The sequence below is a fragment of the Cyrtonyx montezumae genome, unplaced genomic scaffold, assembly GCF_038088225.1.
Source record: "Cyrtonyx montezumae isolate F1298 unplaced genomic scaffold, pur_monq_1.0 scaffold_7, whole genome shotgun sequence".
NCBI lineage: Eukaryota > Metazoa > Chordata > Aves > Galliformes > Odontophoridae > Cyrtonyx > Cyrtonyx montezumae.
This window is the reverse complement of record NW_027072078.1, coordinates 29063624-29084759: the sequence shown is the minus strand read 5'-3', so window position 1 is coordinate 29084759 and position 21136 is coordinate 29063624. Positions and strand designations below refer to the sequence as shown.

At 45.4% G+C, this 21136-nt stretch overlaps 1 protein-coding gene across 1 annotated transcript in view; it reads right to left on the bottom strand.

Annotated features, from left to right (window-relative positions):
• Nucleotides 1-282: 282 nt before the first annotated feature.
• GPR39 (G protein-coupled receptor 39) overlaps nucleotides 283-21136 on the bottom strand; it is a 61755-nt gene continuing 40901 nt past the window's right edge. The window contains exon 2 of the mRNA XM_065750409.1: nucleotides 283-803. Within this exon, the coding sequence (XP_065606481.1) occupies nucleotides 283-803 (521 nt within the window). The remainder of the gene's footprint in view (nucleotides 804-21136) is intronic.

The following is a 21136-nucleotide window of genomic DNA, read 5'->3' as shown; positions in this document are numbered from 1 at the left end:
CCTACTGTAGGGAGCCCGACTGAGCAGGGGGGGTGAACTCAATGATCTCTAGAGGTTCGTTCCAGGCACTACAATTCTGTGATTGTGTGGTTCTGTGAATTGAGTCAGCAGATTGAGATTTTAGGAGTGCACACTGGAAATTCAACAGCAGAATAGAGATCTCCTGCTCTTTTTGCATAACTGGAAACAAATTCATTGTGTTATTCCTTTAAGGTGTAGTCAAGTCCTCAGCCACTTCAGTTTGTGTGTTTTGATGTTCATTGTTGCCACTGCCTTATGAAGTCATACTTCGTGTTCACGAAGGCCGTTCTGTGCATCTGGGCCAGGCTTCGAGCTCGTCTCTAGTGGCACTCTATCCAGGCTGGGCTCCAGCAGTTCAAGACTTGGCTTCTGCGGACCACAGTCAGGGTTGGTCTCCTTCTGAAAAGTACTTAAACCTTTGCTATTGCTCCTTGTGGAAGAGCTGCGCTTGGAGGAAATGAAGAGCAGCGGGCGTAGAGACCGGCTGCTCCTTGCTGTAGAGCTCAGGTTTGCTCTGAGAAACTTCTCTTTGTTGGCATGCTCTATTGTCAGGTGGCAGCGGAGGACCTGCAGAAACACGCTGCGGAACTGCTGAGAAGAGATGTTGTACAGCAGGGGGTTCACCACGGAGCTGAGGTAGAAGAAAATGTCAGCGATGGGAAGGAGAGTGATGTATGCCCTGAAGTAGGGGACGGTCCAGTCCTGCTTTGGTTTCGCGGCAGCCATGATCCTTCTAATCTGGTTTGGCATCCAGCATATTGCCAGGGTTGCAACGATCAGTCCTGTGAACAGAGAGAAGTGTGAATACTTGGGCGGAGGGGAAACATAAGGTATTTAGTATCAGTTCTGCACTTACTCGTTAGGAAACAGTACCAGTTTTTCAGTCTTTTGCCTAACAGCTTTTTGTGCCAGCAGCATTTTTTTTTGTTTTAATAACTGTTACAAGGTCATTGCAGCACATGCTACAACAAAAGACTGCACAGTGCTTGGATAGTGGTCCTCTGTACCTGCTGCCATTTCTCTATTTGTTTTCCATGCTCTTTCACTGATACCTGTATCTTTGGAAAGAATGGATGTCTGGTTTGGTCTGCGTTCTTACACTTCTTCTGTTTTTCCCTTTGCTTTGGAAAAACAAACAAAATAAATAGAACCTATAGCCATATAAGATCAGGCAATACCCAGAAGAGATCAGATTCTTGTTTGTACTTGATAAAAAAAAAAAAAAAAGAAAAAAGAAAAAAAGAAAAGAAAAAACTGTATGCATAATGATATATATTTGGGGTTATTTTTGGTAAATTTCCTCTTACAGAAGATATTTTTAAGTAAAATACGTATGGATCTTTTTATGGTAATTAAGATACGTTGGACTTTCTTAAAAATCAAATTCCAGTGGAATTAAATGATGAATGTAACTGAGTAAAAACCCAAGCCTAGCCACAGAAGAGTAAGTGGTTTCAGATTATAAATTGCACTCAAAAAATGCAGTATCTGACCACTCTGTATTTATATGTGAATATAAATACACGTTGCTGCATCACTAATGGCACTAAAGAGGGGGTGAGTGCAGCCTTGGATGGCTGAGAGCTCCACCTCCATGGCCAGGCATGCTGCAGAGCTGCAGCAGCGATGTCAGCCTCGGACCTGCGGCCCTGGAGGAACAGCCCGGTGCTGTGAGCAGCATGCTGCAGCACTCACCCAGCCTGCCACGTGCCACATGTCCCCACACTTTACTTAAAATGCAAGGGAGGCAAAATAATTCCTCTTCAGCGCTTCCCCCTGAAGCTTTGCTTCTGAAACAAAACACAATCGCAAGTTTACTGCTTCCACTTTGTTTTTCTCTTTGCAGGAAACGTGCCTTATCTGAATGCTTAAGGAGGAGTGGAAGCTGCAGGTTGGCTTCCCTGCTGCAGGTGCACAGAGTAGTAGAGAATATCTCGGTGGTGAATGGTTTATGCTTTCCATAGACACTTGTTATATTGTTTATCTCCTCCAGCATCATGCCTCCTTTCCCAGCAGAAGCACAGAAACATGTTAATTCTTACCTGTCTAGAATGTCATTAAACAGATCACTGGGAATGCAGTTCTGGAATAGTAAATTATGCACTTGTCTTACGAGTGAGAAGAAACGAGTGTAAGGGGAAAGGAGGACAGAAAAGCCATTTTCTTCCTAACTTTGAAACAGCCAGGACTTAGAAGGGTGTATGCTGGTTCTCTCCAATGCCACCGCTTCGACTGAGGGGGGAAAAAATGTTTTTCTTAATGAAAGCCATAGTTACTTTAAAAAAAAACCAAACATATGATCTCATTCAATGACAGATCCCAAATAAAGGTCATCTTTTTGATTGTTTGCTTCCATAATCACTTAAGGTCACAGTGGTTTTGAGGGAGAAGTATCTGCAAACACAGCCATACAGTAGCATGGGAAAGGAAGCTTGTTTCCACCAGGTGAGTGACGAGTGCCTACCTGCTATTCTTGTTAACTCCCCTCAGCCCCAGCCATGGGTCCCTGCTCTCATCCCTGTTCTTAGCAATGCTGTGCCCCTTTGCTTGGCTGTCTGACTCTTCCCTGACTTCTGGAGCATCTCTGTCATCATTTAATCTGAATTCTTTATTACTCCTGCAAATCTTCTTGTCTTCAGTGCTTTTTTCTCTGCTAACAGAACAAATACAGGGACAGCAGTCCTGGTGTGGGCCAGCGGAGAACAAGAAGCCCTGAGCAGGGACTGCACTGAGTGTTTTCTCCTGTGCAGCTTAAAATTGGGCAATAATTTTACAGACCTTTGATTTGTGGTCTTTGTGCTTACCAGATGGTATCTGCCAAGGGAAAAGAAGTTCTATTGCGTAAAATTTTTGTTGCTAGTTAGAAAAAGGATATTTCATCATGCTGATTAATAGCTCCCTAAATTGTGACTGATGCTGTGAAAAGCTGTCAGCAAACAGTGCATGTGAACTCAAAACGCAGTGCACTGGGAAGTCTCATTTTTCACTTGTATCTGAATTCTCAGTCATTGACTTTTTCTTTCTGTCCAAACTGCCAAATGCTTGAGCTTCCCCCTTATATCCTTCAGATGTTTTTGTTCTGGCGATCGAATATTCAGCTGTGTGTACAGCAAGTGAAAAATGAGCTGCTGGTGGCCTTGCACGGTGCAACGAAGCTCTGGCTCTGGGAAGGAAAAGTCTGTAAAAGCCTATCCCGTGCCAGACAGAAGTAATGGTGAATTTTTACACCTGGAAAAAAAGCCAGATGTGTTGCTTCAAACAAGCTGCACCATGTAAGTAAACTTGCTGACAGATTCCCATTATTTTTTCCAGCTGTTCATACTGGAAAGTATGAAGAAGTAGCTCAAGTGCATCAAAAGAAAAGCTTTATGTTCAGACCTTAGATAGTGAATATTTTGACTGAATTATTGCTGCAATCAAGTTGGACTCGTGCACAGGCTATATAGATGTTAGTCTTGCAACGGAATGAGCAGAAGGTGCTCAAACCACTTCATCTCAACTTGAATGTAAATCAGAGTGCATCTTGTATGGGTACGCGTGCATTTTTCCCCAGAAGTTGCTGTGCACTAGGAATTAAACTCTTTTCATCTCATCTTCAGCTTTCCCTCCCGCTCTTTCCTATTAAAGTGAAAACAACATCCATTCTTCTTTCCACTTTCCTGACTTTGTGTTGAAGTGACAGGCTAGGTGAGAGCAGAAACTGTCCTTGGAGTAATGTTTATATACAAAGTAATGTTGCAGCTGGAGTTTCCAGCACACGTTTGAATCACTCCATTTAATCTTCCAAAGGGCACTGGACCGTGCCTGCGGAGTCCAGGAGCCCCGGGGTTATCTGGTGACGGCGTAAGTGACAGCATCTCCACCTTTAAGTAAGTGTTGGAGCTTATCATTCCTGTAACACTGATGCTGATATTCCAGTGTAACGACAGCTGCTAGGCATGATGCTTGGCTAAACCCACTCACAAAGCTAAGCCAAGGGCAGGGAATGCCACATTCAATTAATAGTTCAGCCTGAAAAGCAAAATAAGACAAAGTCTCTTTTAAAGCATACAAATTCAACAGTTTAAGTTAGGGAATTGTTATTGTAACTTCCCAAAAGTAGATCTTATAGTATTAATTCTTAATACGTGACAAAGGACCATTTAAGTAGTAAAATAAACGTAGTGCTAAGTGCCAATAATAAATAAGCATTGCTGGCACAGCATAGGAGCTTGGCAGCCATCTCTCCCTTAGCAATACTTTTTATTGCTCAGAACATTCCTCTGGGCTGTAGGGGACTGAATTAAATTCATTATGAACTTCACTGGGAAGGATTTTAAATGCATGCAGATGTCTGGTGGGGTAGAGAGGGCTTCCTTCCACACCCTCCCACATTTTGCTTGTCCTTCTATTGAACTGATGTGTTTGTTTTTTTTGTCTTGTCTGCACCTGAACACGTAAATCAGTGTAACAGAGGTTTGTAGTCCCACATTTTCCCTCTACCCCGGCCACTGCCAGCCAACCCACAAACCTTGGAGTTGTCTACAGGTATTGTCACTAGGAAACACTGGCAGCATCCTTCATCTAGCTGCCAGGGGCCACTACTTGAGGCTGGGGGGGATGAGCCCTGCTTGCTCCTGTCTGCCCACAAGACCCAGCAGAGCAGTGCCTGCCTGCTGCTGCCCCACACACACCGTTCAGGTTCGAGCAGGGTTAAGCCTCAAACTTCGGTTTTCTGTATTTTAATAGCGCAAATGAGGGTTCTCAACATCTGCTTGTAAACTGACATTTAAATGGCAATTGCCAGTGGAATATAAGCATATGGTTACTGAGTTATGACTCAAATACAGGCAGCGAGGCTTCACAGTGAGCTTCTTTCAGCGCTCATGTCACTCTCGTGTATTTGGCCCCTTGTGCAGCATGGCACGAATGCCCCATGCCTTGGTCACAGCATCTTCACACCACAAGTACCAGCTTCCAAGAGATAACAACACTGAGCCCATCCTTCTTTACTAAGTTCACCATCACCAACACAGCTCCGTGCAGCACTGCCTCCCAGTGCCTGCAGCTGCAGTTGGCTGTGTGTGCCATGCCATCCGCCATACGCTGCGTGTCTGCTGATGACTGCCATTTAAATGTCAGTGTACAAACAGCTGTTACCATCGCTGCCACAGCTCTGCCTCATCCCTGTGGCAGCAGGGGCTGCCCCATCCACGTGCTGCCCAAAGATACCACCGTACTGGCCATGGTATTAATGAAAACTCACAAATACCAGCCGCACTCAGACACAGTGCCCCACGTACCGGCAGGAGACAAGCTCAAGATGAGGGCCTGGTCCACTCACAGGTGCCCCCCATCACACACTAAGAGCAACCTTCTGTAGGCAGTGATTCCCTGCAGCTCTCAGGCTGTCAGCTTGCGCCTTGCACTCCATACTCCCTCTCAGCACCTGTAAGTGGATCTGGCTTAATAGCAGTGGCACCAAGCAGGCAGGCTGTAAAACAAAGGTGGCTCTGGTGCCCTTTCTGTCAGTGACAGGTCCCATCAACCAGAAATCAATTGCTCAGCCCTGCGCCCAGTGCCACAGCCATCAATAAGGGATTTGCTTGAGTGGGGCTTGTGCTGCATTCCATGTGCGAGATAAAACATCTGATGAAGATTAAAAGAGGAAAAGAACATTAATATAAACCTCCCTCACTCATGCACATGCAGGTTTCCTTGCTGAAGGACAAACATCACAGTAAAAGTAAGCACATATTGATGGATGTTGAGGTGAATATAAAAATGTATTAACCTGAGAGATAAATATTGACACTGCTTTGTCTGTGTCAATATTTAGTTCAAGGGACAATAAATTTTGATATTCCCCAAAACGAGTCAATACGTGCATTGCTACATACATTTTGTATGAGCTCAAATTATTCACCAGCTCTGCTCCTTCCATCCTCAACTTACAGATTGGAGATTTGCCTCTCAAAAATGCTTCTCAGGGAGGGTGATAATACACCAAGCATCCCCTTCCATCAGTGACTACAGGGGATGCTTTGAGAAGGTACAACCAGCACAAAGCTTCCAGGGCTGATGTGCAGCTCCAGCTGTGCTGGGAACGTGTAGCAGAGGCTGCAGACAAACTTCTGTGCACCCAAGGAGCAGCTGGCAAACAACACCCTGCCCTTCTTGGAATGGGCTGGCGCTGGCCAGCCACCAGCTGGCTTTGTAAACACAGCCAGGGAGAGTTAACCTGTGGCCTGGGCCACACAGCTGGAAACCTCATCTGGCAGCAGCTCCCATATCAGGGTTCCTGCTGCCTGCAGAGGGACCTGGGGCCATCCTGTGCTCACCCCACGCTCAAAGGCGACTCATGACAAACACAGCTCACTGGTACGCACATCAGGATGGTGCTGTCTCGCAAAAAGGAAATGGAGGGCACAGACAAACCTGCCCCTTGCTGCAATGCGTGATATAAGACTGCAAAGATACGATAAATAGGTTGCTGTTGAGCATAGAGTTGTCAACTGAAGACACCATAAATGGTCTCTCTACATCACACATGCCAAGGCAATGCATGCGTTCTTCCTGTAAATGGCATTGCCTCCCTCAAAACAGCACCACATTCATGCACCAAGTGGTGACAATGCAGGGAATTTATTTTTCTCCCTGTAAAAGCTTCCACTGAGAGTGGGAGCTGCCAGGTGCACTGAGAAGGATGTCAAACAAGTGTGAACCTCCTGATACCCGACCTCACACATAACTCTGCTGGTGTAAATCCTCACCAAGCTGCAGGACGTGTTGGCAGTGCCATACAGTCATGGAATCATTAAGGTTGGAAAAGACCACTATTTTTTGGACCACCCCCACCATGCCTGCTGACCATGTCCCTCAGTGCCACATCTCCACAGTTCCTGAATACCTGCAGGGACGGTGACTCCAGCACCTCCCTGGGCAGCTGTGCCAGCGCATCACACTCTTTCTGAGAACTTTTTTCCTAATATTCAACCTGAATCTCCCCTGAGATCACTTGCCGGGGCACCTGGTAAGATTTTGGACTCCCCCAGACACCTGTAGGAGCTGTGAGCATCCTGAGTTGTCAGGGGAACACAGATATAATTAGTCAGGATGCAAGTGTTAACAGTTCTACTTCTTGGCAATTGCAAACATCTCACAGTTATCTTCAGTTCTTAGCAAGGTCAAGTTGTGCTTCTCAAATATTTTTAAATACTGTCATTTCACAACGCAAACACCAGCAAAGAGCTACAAACACTGCAGGAAGCCTCACGACCAACACTGCCTCAAATGTTGGCACAGGCTGAGGCCACGGTGTGCGCTCAGAAGACACCTGCACGCTGCTCACACATCGCTGGAGGAAGTCATGTCAATGCTAATACCTAAAGATGATGACGGAGACAGTACTGTAGTATTCTGCAGTGACAGCAGCACCTCATCAAGCAGCTCCTGCCTTGAAGGGGCAGTTATTTCTTCTGTTCTTTATACAAAGACTCGTATTTCAAATATGAGTTTATCTTTCTCCAGTATTCCAACTGCAAGGGCACAGGTGATGGGAGGTGCCTTCCTTCGTATGACGGGCAAACAGGTAACAGCAAACACCACTGTGGCATTTCCAGCAGCAATCCACTGGGGTGCTGACCTCGTGCGGGACTTGGATAACAGCTCCAACATCCTGCACCAGCCTTCAAGGCCTTCGCTTCCATTCGCTCCACCGCATCCCCCACAGAAACAGCATTTCAATCAGGGCAACTTTAGGGGAAAGACGATCAAGAATATTGTGGGAACACAGACATAAAATCACCACCCAAAATTACACTATGGTACAATAAATATGCTTTAAATTGCTCATCTTTCAGCATTTTAACGTTCCAGCTGTCAGAAAAGACATGCCTGTTGAAAGTGGTTATTTCTGTATTGAGGAAATATTTTTTAAAAATGCTAATATGGACACAGATGTGTAGAAGGCAATGGGCTTAGTTTTTATGGATGTTTCTTTCTTGCAAAACAAATTTTTGCCACGGTTGCTTTGATTTCCTTATAGAAATACTGAAGTCTTGTTTTCTTTCTACATTGGCAAAACAATGGAAAAATACATTTTCCATATAAATCTCATTTAAATTCAGCGTTCTAACTAGCAAACACAATTTGGAATGGAGAGCTTTTTTTGTTTTTACATTACAAACCCAGCCATCGCAATGTTAAACAGCTCATCTATGGCAGTTCAGCGGGAGGAATCATTGAACAATCCGCCACAGAATACAAATACAGAAACAAAACAGCAGCTCAGTGGATACACGCGGCACTGTGAGCTCTGCCAGAGGCTGAGCTGCACATTATATGGAACTGATCACCTTAAGGGGAACCAGCAGAGCTCTTCCTAAATGAGAGTGGTGCTACGAACCTCCAAGTCAGACTGCTGTACCAAAAGCCCTGGGATGAAGAATATTTGCACCACAGCTAGTGTGATGAAAATGGAATTATTGACACACAAATGGTAGCAAGATGAGGACTGCCAGCTGATTTAAAAACCAAACACAATGGGGGTTCACGTGCAGCAGCCCAAGCGAGAAGAGAAACCAAGGCAAACTGCCTCAGAAATTAGGTGCAGCTCTCCAAATCTGCACCAACACCCACAGCAGGGTCTGCACACAGGGAGCGGGCACACCGACTGCCTTCCCTTCCTGACAACAGCGAGTTGTTCTTCTGCTCTGAACAGATTCCTTTTCAGAAGAACAGCAGTAAACACGGTCTGAGCAGCAGCCAAAGTTCCACCTGTCGCCAGCACCCATTTACTGAAGCACATCCTGGCCAGGGTGCTAGCAGAGGGCACAGAAGGCAGCCATGGCACAGGCAGGCAGTTACAGCTGTAAGTCATGCCTGCCCTTGGATAATTCCCACCAGAGCTGTGGGTGGCGGTGAAGGTACAAAATCCTCCCCTCACCATCACCTTGCAGCAGCCTAATTCACAGCCTGAGATGTAGGGGATTTCAACAGGAATTCAACCTGCCCTACAGTGAGTTACAGAACAACTTTCCAGCCTAATGTAGCAGGCACCAGCTTTGAGTACGTGGGACCACAATGATGGAGCAAAGGCTTTTACAATTACCCTCACACATGAAATAAATACATGACTGTGAAAGACGGATGACTAAATATCAGCGTTCATAGAACGTATAAGCATTGAGGGACTTTTCTATGCAACTTCAATTTAACTGCTGCCCCTTGGTTTGACCCACAGTGACAGAAATAAACACTCCTATATAGCTTCAGCTATTGCTCTGTGCTATTATGGCAGCCAGGAGCCTCTCATCTCCCATCCCCATTCCAGAGCTGTGACATAACATTTCCTACCCACACCTACCAACTCAGCCATGCTGGAAGAGATTTTCAGCTTCCTTCTTCCTGAGCTTTCTATGGCTTTTACCTACTCAAGAGTGAAGCTCTCACTCTGCAGAGCTAATAGAAGGAAGCAGGAGTTAGAGACTGAAACAAAAGGTCTAAACCACTTTGTCCCCTGGCAATAAACTTCCATAAGCAGTAACTATAGAGCAGAAGACAAGCTGCTCCCGGAGCAAACACGGACTCGCTCCTGAAGGATGAGAACCTGGTAGCACAACAGCCCCAGCAGCTGCCACTACAAAGCCAGCCTGCCCCGGGCACATGGGGGCAGCCAAATTCTGGTGGCACAGCCAGGCAGGAGCTATGCCCTGGTCCACGGGCAGGAGCCTCGGACTCTTCCCCTGATGCAGCTGGAACGCACAAGGTCCCCTGATCCTCTGCCACACACTCCATGTGCTGTGAGGATCTTCCATCTGCAGCGTCTCCCTAGCACCCGGTGCCATCTTCACAGATGGATATTTCTCCCCCACTGCTTTCCATTTACCCAAGTTAACTTTATTGGACACAAAAAAAAAAAAAAGAAAAAAAACCGTGCGGAGGTGGAAACTAATTCCAATTCAGTAAAAACAATCATGTACATCAGTAAACAACGGGCAACAGCACGGAGCAGAACCAGATCAAAGAGGGCTGCTGCACAACACAGGAATTGCACCTTGTGCTGCCACGGGGTCGGGTGCTGACCTCAGCCCGAGATGGATTTAATTAGCAGCGGATCACGAAGCCTACAATTACTTGATTTTATCTTCTGATAACAGGAAGATGGTTTCATTTCTTACCTGTGTAGCCATGTGTCTACCGCGTTACTGCTTCCATTCTGTGCGCACTCGATCACATTACTACGCCCTACAGGAGGTTTTCGATGAGCCCTTAAACCCAAGCACGCAGCATAGAAAGCCATCACAGGGTATGAAGAAGGCTCACGCTTAATTTTACATTCGTTATTTGGCCAAAATAGTGGTGGTTCTGCACTCAGCCTTATACTTGTAATAAAACCCCACTCAGCTGCTCATATACTAAAGAAACATTTCATGACTGAATAATGTGCCAATTGAAAAGCAATCTCGCTAAGCTACAGGAAACCTCTTGAGTTGCCAGTCTGAGCAAAATGAAGCCTCCACAAAAGGAACCGCTTTGAAGCTAAATGAAAATTTAGCAAATTGATCTGAACAAGACAATCTTATGTACAATGCTATGTTTTCGGCAACAACAATCCTGCTAGAGATGGCCTTTGCAAAAAAAGAAAAAAACAATCACGCCAATAAATCAGAAGATGGTGTTATAGTTTGTTTGCTCATTTTTCTAAAGCAAGATATTTCACTTTATAATGAGAGCACAGGTAACTGCAGAAGGAGCACAACAGGCACACAAAGCTGGATGTTTTCTCAAATGAATGCTCAGGCCTTGGGCAGCCCACGTCCCTGCCTGGCCCCCACGGCACCATCTCAGGGCTCTTGGAACAAGATGAGCAGCAGCAGGGACTCCAAAGTACACCTGCCCCATCCAATATTTTCAGAGAAAAAAAACTGCATTGTATATGCAGATCGAACAAGTTTCTTTTTTTTTTTCTCATTAAGTGATATTTAAATATGCAGCCCGCGCGCTGCTCTCCCACTCTGCTTGAATTAGTGATCTACACTGACAGCTTACTTTTAGTTCCACACCTGGAAAGGAGAGATAAATCAAACCATAAGCTGGGAACAAGAGTCTCAAAATCGAGAGCACTTTACCCCATTGCTCCTCGGAGACTGCCAAGCTGGCGCTGCCTTACAGCAGGTCCAGCACAGCCACGAGTTAATGACTGAGCTGAACTGCACGGGCACATGCACTAGCTCCATGCTTTTCCTTGAAGAAAGAGAAAGAAGAGAGGAAAAAAAAAAAAGGAGAGAGAAAAAAGCACTGCCTTGTTTCAGGAACAAACAAGAGTCAGCAGCCTGTCCTCAGGAGCTCAGTGCGCACTGCAGTGCAGTTTGCCATGAGCCTGATAGCTGTAGGCACCTCTGCAACACGCAGAGCTCAGGAGACGGGGGCTGCAATGGGGACCAAGAGCCTCTTGTGAGCCAGTACAGCTCGGAGCTGGAATGTGAGAGCTGAGAGAAAAGGAAAACAGAAAAACCCCGGGGTCACAAAACAAAATGGCAGCACAGAGAGCCCCGGCACAGTAGTGGAGTTGGAGTCCTGACTGCTGATCTGATATGGGGCTGTGCCCCGCCATGCTGTGGCACCCCAGCAAGCTGTGCTGTGTCTGGGGGCTCTGATGGTTTCTTGGAGCAATGGCAGCTCAAGAAGTTCTCTAATGCTGCCGTGCTCTAGGGCAAAGTGTCCAAATAAATACACAGAAGTGCTTTCAAGCCAGAAAGCCTTCGTGGAAACCAACAGACTTCCCTGCTCAGGGTAGATCCAAGGAGCTCACAATTTGGGATTTGCACTGGGTACTTGAATGTGGGGTGTTATCAGCGAATTAAAAAAAAACAACACATAAACAAAGTTCAAGCTCTTCTCTCTGGAAGCTAATGGAAAAAACTCTCTTAATATTGCATGTAGAAATGCCTGATAGTTGTAAATAACCTTTTCTGTGTTTAGCTCATATATAATGAAACAGCAGTGAGCAAATGCAGCTCGGTACTCAACAGAACAGGATGCTCCAGGAAATGCATCTTTAAGCTCGCGTGCGAGTCACTGCCCGAGTAATGGATGTCAGTGACAAGACTCGAATGTGACACGCCACCTATCTGCTTGTTCTGCAGCTCCACAAGCAAAACAGGAGGCTGCTCCTACTGCTGGGTTGGAAGTTCCAGTTCTCACCAAACGGAAATGCTGAAACTAAGTTCAGTTTGCATTAGAAAAATAAGACCAGATGCGGCACACAGCCAGGCCGTATGGTTTAGTTACTAGTTTAAGGGGCTGCTGCACAGTGCCAAAGCTGTGCAGCATGGGCAGCTCCGTGGCTCAGCAGAGCACCACAGCTTTGTGACATCATCTCTGCTGAAACTTGAAGGCTGCCAGCACTAAGACATGTCCTGGGCACCCCAGAAAAAGCCGTTCCCCACAGCAAAACTTCGCACATTGCAGCCCTGGATCTGCACATGAAGCCCTTCGTCCCCACCTGCAGCACTCCTCAGCCCCTTCCCATGGCTGACACATTCCCACCATGCTGACACACTTCTTTTCAACCATCTCAGAAACAGAAACCAAACCTGAAACCCTATACCCATCAGGAAAAAATTCTCCAACTTGAAGAAGAACGTCCTCACGTTTCTTAAAGACTTTACCAACGACAATTAAATGACTTGAAAACAAAGTAAGTGACAGGTATATATTTTTCAAGATCACTGATCTTTCAACTAGGGGGAAAATATCCCAGCTTTAATTGCACAAAGCTGCATATCATGCTTCCCTCTCTTGAGATTTCATTACAGGCCTGAAACCAGAGAATCGTACTGCCAGCTCTTGCCTGCTCTTCCAGCTATTTCTGGTTTTTAATAATTATTCATTAATTGCACACTATGATAAGATCCTTGCTGTTTTGAAACATTTTCCCTCTGGCCCCCATACTATTAAAGACCCTGATTGCCTGCCAACAGCGTAAAATTAAAAATCAAAGCACTACCTCTGAAAGGTTTAATATGTGCCACATTGAAAGAGTTTCTACAGCTTACAGCCATGTAATTGCATCACTGGCTAACTGCACAATCTCTCTCAGTGTTTGAAATGTTTTCCTTTGAAACATCAGCCAGCTGAGAGCAGAGGTTTTCTTTAATGCCCCAATTTACTCCCCACACACACATGGCTCCCATGGCCTCCCCTGCTCCTTCCCTGCTTCCCCCAGCTGGCATTGGTGCCTCTTTTATGGGCCTCGTCATGGAAAGGGATGAGTTTTTGGTACTTGACCAATGGCCACACCAAGGAGTAGGCACACCGCCATCCCTGTGGAACAACCCCCAGGGGCTCCAGCAAACCAATAGCACACACTTGTGGCCTCTCACTGAATGTGCTGAGCCCTCCATGTTATTTCATCTCTGACTTCCAGATCCTATTTCTCCAGCTGAAGGGTCACACAGAAAAGAGGTGGCCTATGACCAGCCTCATGCACACATCCTTACCCTGGGCAGCCCAAAGGAACGTGTGTAATTAAGTAAATCAGAGCTGGTTAGACAAAGAGAAGCGTGGAGATGTGTCCTGCATTGATCGAGGTGGAGTCCAGGTGTGCCAGAAAGGAATGAAGATGCCCTTCATGTAGTTGGCTGCTGTAACGATTTCAATATTAACAGTGCTCTTTCCCAGAAAAAGGCAATTTTCTGCCTTCAGTTTTTTGGACCTTGTGATTATCACAAGTGCCAAAAATTGTTTAATGCTTATAAAAGTGTACCTTAGCGAGGTATTCCTCTGCAAGCCCTCAAATGAAGAGGCTTTGCTCATTTGTATTTGCACACACTCACAAGAGGAGCTTTTCTCCTCAGTCAGAGCCCTGGTTACACTGCACCCCAGGTTCCTGCACCCCTAAGGACAGGGCAGGGCTGTGCTGGAGCTCACACAGCTGCTGGTGCTGCCCATGGGGCAGCAAGGGGCACAGCAGGGTGGGGGAGCAGAAATCTGTAAGCACAGCCTTCAAGATCTTGGCTGGGCTCAATTTTAAAGACTGGACTGTGAAGTCTAATCTAAAAGAAAATCCATGGGTTGTAGTAGTTGTGTTTCTTTTTTCTTTTTTCTTTTTTTTTAACTTAGACGGGAGTTTTTGGAGTAGAAAGTCAAACTGTGGGCACAAAGGGCTCTTCCCTGGATTTGGAAAGATTTCTGTGCAGATTGGCGCTCCATATGGTACGTTTGTTTGAAAACAGGAGATCATAAGGTAGAGAGGCAGCACGTGAAGGACAGAATTACTCAATGAGAAATCCTCAGGATATGTGGAGCGCTCCCACTCAGGGTCACTCACCACTCCCAGGGAATGCCTGTGCAGAAATTTCCCCTAATGCATGCATTTGCAAACAGGCGGTTGTTCCAGGTGTTAAAACGTTCTCCTGAGCAGCACACACAGGTTTTCTTTCTCTCTCCTTTCTTTCTTTTTCTGTTACAGAAGCACTCACTGGCCAGCACCTGGAAACATCACAAAATTCTTGCCCTACTGCTCACGCGCTTTGCTCAGCAGCAAGGAGCAAAGACATGAGGGATATGTGGGACAAGCATCCCTTCCTGCTCCTCACCCCTGGAGCTTTGAAAAATAATGAACAGCTGGAATACAAAGCTGAAGTGAGAGCACAGGGAACACTCAAAGCAACAGTCAGGTTCCTGTGAGCTCTGAAGGACAGAGGCCATCCACTCACTGCCAGCACGCACCGGTCATCCCACAGCATTCTCCCTTTGCTGGCACATCCTTTCCTCCAGTTCTGTCTGTTATACGCTGATCTTACCCTGAGGGTACTGCTGGAGCCAGAGGTGCCCACTTTATCTGCAAAAAGCAAGCCCCTTGTGTCTCAGGGAGAAGAAGGCTTGCTTCCAAGTTGCAATGTCAACTTTTCTTTGCTGCAATCTGATGCTGCTCACACAGATGAGCTGGAGATACCAACAAAGCCTGGGAGAGAAAACAGAGCTCCCAGCAGGACTCGGTGAGCAGGCTGAACTTTCAAAGGTGAATTTGTACCTGCAGGACAGGCTTAAGAAGTACCCAGGAATCCTACTCTTCCCACAAGAAAAGTAATTGCTTTCTGGGGCTATTTTAAACTATGAACATCGGCCTTTCTTACATTTTTCTGAATTGGATCTGCTGCCTTTTTTCTTCCCCTTTTTAAAAAGCAGCTGTGAAAAATCTCTCCTAACTTCTCAGTGCCATAATGCTGAGAGGCCCTCGTGTCCCCATTAGCCAGCAGTATCAAAACTACACCTTTTTTTTTCTTCTTCTGTTTCAAGTGCACATAGAAAAGGTAAAAAATGTGGGTTCTAAAACATGTGATTCTCTGTCCTGAACAAAACCCGTGCAGCACACTGTCCAAACAGCCATCTCTGAGCCCTCACATCATACTGCACATTTCTGAAACACTGAAAAATCTAAAACTTGACCAAAAAATATGTTTCTGGCTCATGCAAATATTTCCATTCAATCTATAACCCAAGGAGCTATATTATTTTCTGATTAATGCTGATGAGCTTTTGATGAACCCAGAAAAAATAGCAACAGTTGTAACACAACATAGGTAAAATACCATCTTTTTTTTTTTTTCATATGCTTGGAAATGAGCTTGAAAGATGCCACTATCTCAGCACAAACCATCTAATGGGATGTGTATGCTCAGGGAACCAAGTAGCACAGTTATAATTAAAGTTTCATTATCATTTCCATTAGAAAGTACTTTCTATGGGATTTGATTCAACAGTAAAAATTGGCTTCGTGATCATACTTTGTATGCAAGGTCCCCATAGGTGTCAGAAGCAGTGGGCAATTCACAGCATGCCACAACCACACTGTGTGTGCACGATGGGGCATGGATTTTACCTTTGTAACGCCAGAGCACGACAAGGACATGGGAAATATCAACAGCTGGGAAGAAGAGAGATCCCACCACTCGCACACCAACTGGGCTCACAGGAGGTGTCCGTGTGAGATTGAGGAGGAGGAGCGGAGCACTTTGAGAAGCAAATAGGAACGCCTTCATCATTACCATTAAACACAACTCATTGCCCCAGTGCCAGTAAAACCATACCCAGGTCACGGGGAATGTGCTCTTGGCTCAGTGCTGCTGCTGGCTCAGCCTTCTCTGGGCAGCTCTAACCACAACGATGCCCAGACCAGGTACACATTTGCTGCAGGGAGGAAATTGAGGCTTTCCACCTCCCTTGCTCAGTCCTCACACAGTGCAGCTCTGCAGATCATTGGGGTTTAGTGACCACAACACAACTTGGAGGGCCATAAGACTCTGTGATACGAAGGCATTATCACTGTACACTGCACCACGACACATTCAAATGTGGAATATAAAGATACAGAGGGGAAAAAATACCCCATGGTGGACCGAATACTTTTTGGGTCTATGAATACGGAGTCGTTGAAGTGTGCTGCACATCATTTTGGTGTGCAAAACCTCAGCAGGGAGCAGGAAGCAGCGCCTGGAATGGAGATTGGGATTTCAGATAAAAGATCTGAAAGCGCAGTTCGGAAGGGTGAATTGCTTATTAGCTGAAATGAAATTAGCTGAAAGCTTTATCAGATTAAAAAAGTAATTGAAAATGTATCAGTATTTCACAGAGACTATGTACAGGAAAACAAACCCACAGTAAACAGCGCGACAAATCCCCAAGTTCAAGCGCTCACTGACTGCAAGAAGTGAAGCTTCATCCCACCTGAATAAGAGGAACCAGGTGGCAATACTGCAACGGGCTGAGAAGTGAAAACTTATTTTAGATTTGAGCAGTTCATGCAAAATTAATATTTCACTTAATTCCTGAGCTCAGAGGTGCACGTTCCACTGTATCGCAGTGCCAGTGAGCGTCTGGGGGCACGCAGGCTGCCTTTCGCACCACGATTAAGTTGCATTTATAAAGCAGCATGTATGAGATCATTCTATTAAGAAGTCATCACGCCTTTTAGAACTATCCATCATGGCTAATCCCGTCCCCTTCGCAAGCATTTACGACCAGCAGAGCTCTCCCACTCTGCCCACAGGTGCGCTTTGCTAATGCAACATTGATTGATTTCAGTAAGTGGGAAAGGAGAACAGCAGAGCTGTCCTGGCAGCGTACACTCAAGCAGCCCTCGGCCATGCAGGGCTGCAGGAAAAAGGCACAAGCCAGAACATGGCCCGAACACCACCAGTCCATGATGTGGAATGTTTTGCAGAGCCTATACTCTCTCCATGGCCACGCAGACAGTTGGCAGTCAGCAATGTCAGGTTGGGTTCTCTGTCCAAAACATAAGTTTGCTTGCCTTGACGGCGAAATGTGTTACAACACATCTTCCTGAACAATCCACTGATTGTGCTATCTGACTTCCCAACACACCGCACTAACTCCTACATACTGACTATAAACATTCCCGGCAGCTAGCTTTACTTTATGTCACATTGGTCTTTTGTTTCTCTTTAAGTGTTGCAGGAGACGGCGCAGATATTTTACTGTCTCTCTCTTCCAGCAACACCAAATGCCACAACATTAGTGTTATTAACATATGCATTAGCTCAAGCTGATCCGCTCTCCCAGCTGCTGCTCGCAGCTCCCGGTGAGAGGTTGCAGCAGTGAATCAGATAGCACTAATGAGGGTGTTAATGAAGTTCCCGCAGCCGAACGCAGAGCTCTGAGAGGAGCACTAAAAGCATATCTCCTGTAGTCTTCAAAACCCTGATGGTTTGTGGCAATTGACTCTATTTATTTATTTACTTGCTCACCATTCAGTGCAAAATTCCTGCTTGGAAGGAAAAAAATCAGCAAAAGAAACGCACGTGATGGAGAAATGACAATACTGCAATCTATTCTGAATGCAAAAGAGGAGAATTAAAGTTAATTAGGGAACATCTTCCAGCTGGACCTTCGCCAGCTCCTCTCTGCCCTGCAGAGGGCTGCCAAAGCCTTGCTTGCCTTTCATTAGCTATCTTTCTGCTCTCACTTTCCTCTACTTTGTCCTCAATACATTGTTTCTTTCACTTTTATTGCTTTAATAATGTGGTTTGTTAGTACCCTTGCAGATATTGCTTCTGCAATTTAATTAAAGCTACGTTCCAAAAATCAATCGTTGCTTCTTTTTATAAAAATGTCCCCCATGCATCGAAATGTTTGAAATTAACTGAAGACCTGGGAGAAACTTGTTTGTTTGTTTGTTTGTTTGCTTTAAAAACAAACAAAGGCCTTCCAATTGGATCAGGAATTGTTTCCATGGCAGTCTGCAGCAGCACATGGGAAATACAAAAAGACAGTCCCCGAGATAATGCAGCAGGGAGCTTCCTATGTGTCCTTATGAAAGAGAACGTGAAAAGAGGTACAGAAAAAATATAAGATAGTATAAATAAAAACAGCAGTTGGCATTGCTGTACAAAAAAATCCCTGCAATCTCTAGTGATGCAGCCATTAGGTTGGTAATCACAGTTCCATCCCTCTCCTGTGAGCACGCTGAGCACTGCTGAAGTGAATAAAGTGCACGGTTTTTTTCTGCTCCCCTCCCCAGTAAACCAAATAATTGTAAGTTAGTTTGGCAATGGTTTTGCTGCACTTCTGTTAGATTATGCCACAAGTGTGCTGTGGTTTGTGGGAAGGGAGGCCTCCACTCTCTGCAGCCCTCCCAGGCAACCATGCCAGAAGAGAATGGGGTCAGAAAGGAAAATGATAAACAAGTATTTGATTTCCCGTTGATTTCCTCTGACAGACCGATCTGCATGCAAACATCTGGGTATCCGTGAATTCCTTCTTCTAAGGAATGGATTTGAAAAGATAATGAAGTTTCCCAAGTCATAGGACTTGGCCTCAGAACTCACTGGCACTCCATGCCTACCAGCAGTCAGGGTGCTTCCACATTCTGATGCTGGGCCCAGTGAGAACCTGAGGTGAGACAAGGCATGGGGTGCTACAAGCCCCCAGCACATGGCAGATTTGGCCAACCTCAGTTTGTCCTCACTGGGTGCCTGGGACAGACGTGAGCTCTCAGTGTGCAGCCCTTGCTGCACTCATTTCTTCTTCAGCCCTCACAAATGTTGCTGGCTTTGTCTGCAACCAAAGTGAGAGACCTCTCATCCCAGCAGCTGAGATGAACACACCTCATTGCTGTCCCTTCTGCTTTACCTGTTTCAAAGGAAAGAAACGACACCAGCTGGGACGTGGTTTGCAGTCTGTTTCTGTTCAGTGTTGACCCCTCAGTAGCAGATGAGACACTGGTGTCCTCAACTCCCCTGCCCATGTTATTCTTATCCAGTCCTTGGTTTTAATTAGCAGTTTGCCCTGTCCCAGGCAGCTCCTCACACTGTGAACACCTGCAAAACTCAAGTCAGCCTTGCTCTTCCAAATCCTGACTGGAATTTTTGCAATGTTTGGTTGCTCACATGTCATTTTAAAACTCACTGCTGTACCTACAGCATGGTACCTGGTTACATGGCCACAGGGCCCCATGGGCAACACTCGGAAACTCCCTCACTCCCTCTTCCCAGCACACCTGTGCCAGCGTACAGGGTAAACAAGAGGAGACAGCTCACTGCCAGCATGAGCTCTGCCCCACACCAGGATGCAAAACCAAACTCACAGTTCAAATGCAAAGAGCTCTCTTACACACCACACTCACTAAGAAGCACAAAATCTTCTAAAACCTACATAAACTGCATGCTATGAATGCACAGACTTTGTGCAGAGGCTTTTTTCCCAGCTTAAACATACAGACCTCTCTTCTCACACATTCTTTGATCTGCTTATTACACCTTCTTTAAAATAAAAATTAGCTTCTGCTGACAGTCACAAGTAGTGTACTCTGTTCACTGTAAAATAAATGATTCTCTCAGACTAGCTATTTATAATGTTTACACAGTAATCATACCTGGAATTCCAGCATTACGGTACATTCATCATTGTTTGACTTAATTTCCGAGACCTCTTACCCTAGGAAGAACCCAGCTGCTGATTTGCTTTTTAGCATTTCAAAAAGCAGACTCAGAATCTGGAGTTTGTTTTCTGTTATTTAGCTATCACTGCGAACACTGAGAGATGATGAATGAAGGAGAAAGAACAGTGTTCTGCAAGGTGTCTGTTTTCTCCCCATCAGGAACGGAGGTCTTTCCTCTCCTCACTGTGCCAGTGGCAGATGCCAATCACATTCAATTAGTCTCACAGGATTTCATTTCAAACTTGCATCCCCACGTACAAAACTAGAGAAAAAGTTCTGGTGTGTTTTTTTTAGCAGCCAACAGCTTTTTCCATTGAAACTGCCAATCAGTCGATCAGAAAGGAGGGACCTGAGAGTGATGGCTCCAGATGTTCAAAGGAAAAAGGATAAAACAATTTATAAGCAAGAAATTGCTTTCTCCGTTCCTTGAAGTGTCTACCACTATGGTAAAGAGCAAACAGTAATGATTCGTTTCTGGGCTTTATTTTGGACAAGGCTATGCTAACACCTAGTGAATGTGATGGCAGCTTGCTGTCCTTAATCACACAGTAACCTTGAATGCTATATAACCCCCAACACTTCCAGTTCTGAACAGCCAATATTTTTTTGAAGAGCAAATTTCAGAAATGAAATGAGGGGGAGAGATATGCCCTATGTCCTCTTAGTGACTAAATTCATTTACCTCACAGGTTTCATTTTAAAATAGGTTAAATAAAAAGGTGCCCCAGCTCCATCCCTATCCTCTGTGTTTAAGGTTTGATATGCTTTTGGGGGGAAAAAAAAAACCAAAAAACAAAAAACAAAACCAACAACACTGAATCAGAAAAATACAGCATTTCTGTCCTCACTGCAATTTAGAAGAGCTTATTAAATATAATATGTAGAAACACAGCACCACAGGGATGTACAGGTCAAGGAGCCCGCTCTCTTGATACTGGAAACAACCACAGCACAGAGTCCCTTTAATAAACTGAGTAAGATCCATCTGCAGACTAGTTAGGTTTTTGCCCCCCAAATCCCAGTGAAAGACTGTTCCAGAACTTCACCCTTTTACTGATTAAAAGCTTCTTCTAATTTCCATCTGAAATTTATTCACGGCCAGTTTATTATCAATTTGTTCCTGTGCCAGCACTGTCCTCCAGCTGAACTAGCTCCTCTGTGTCCCTGGTG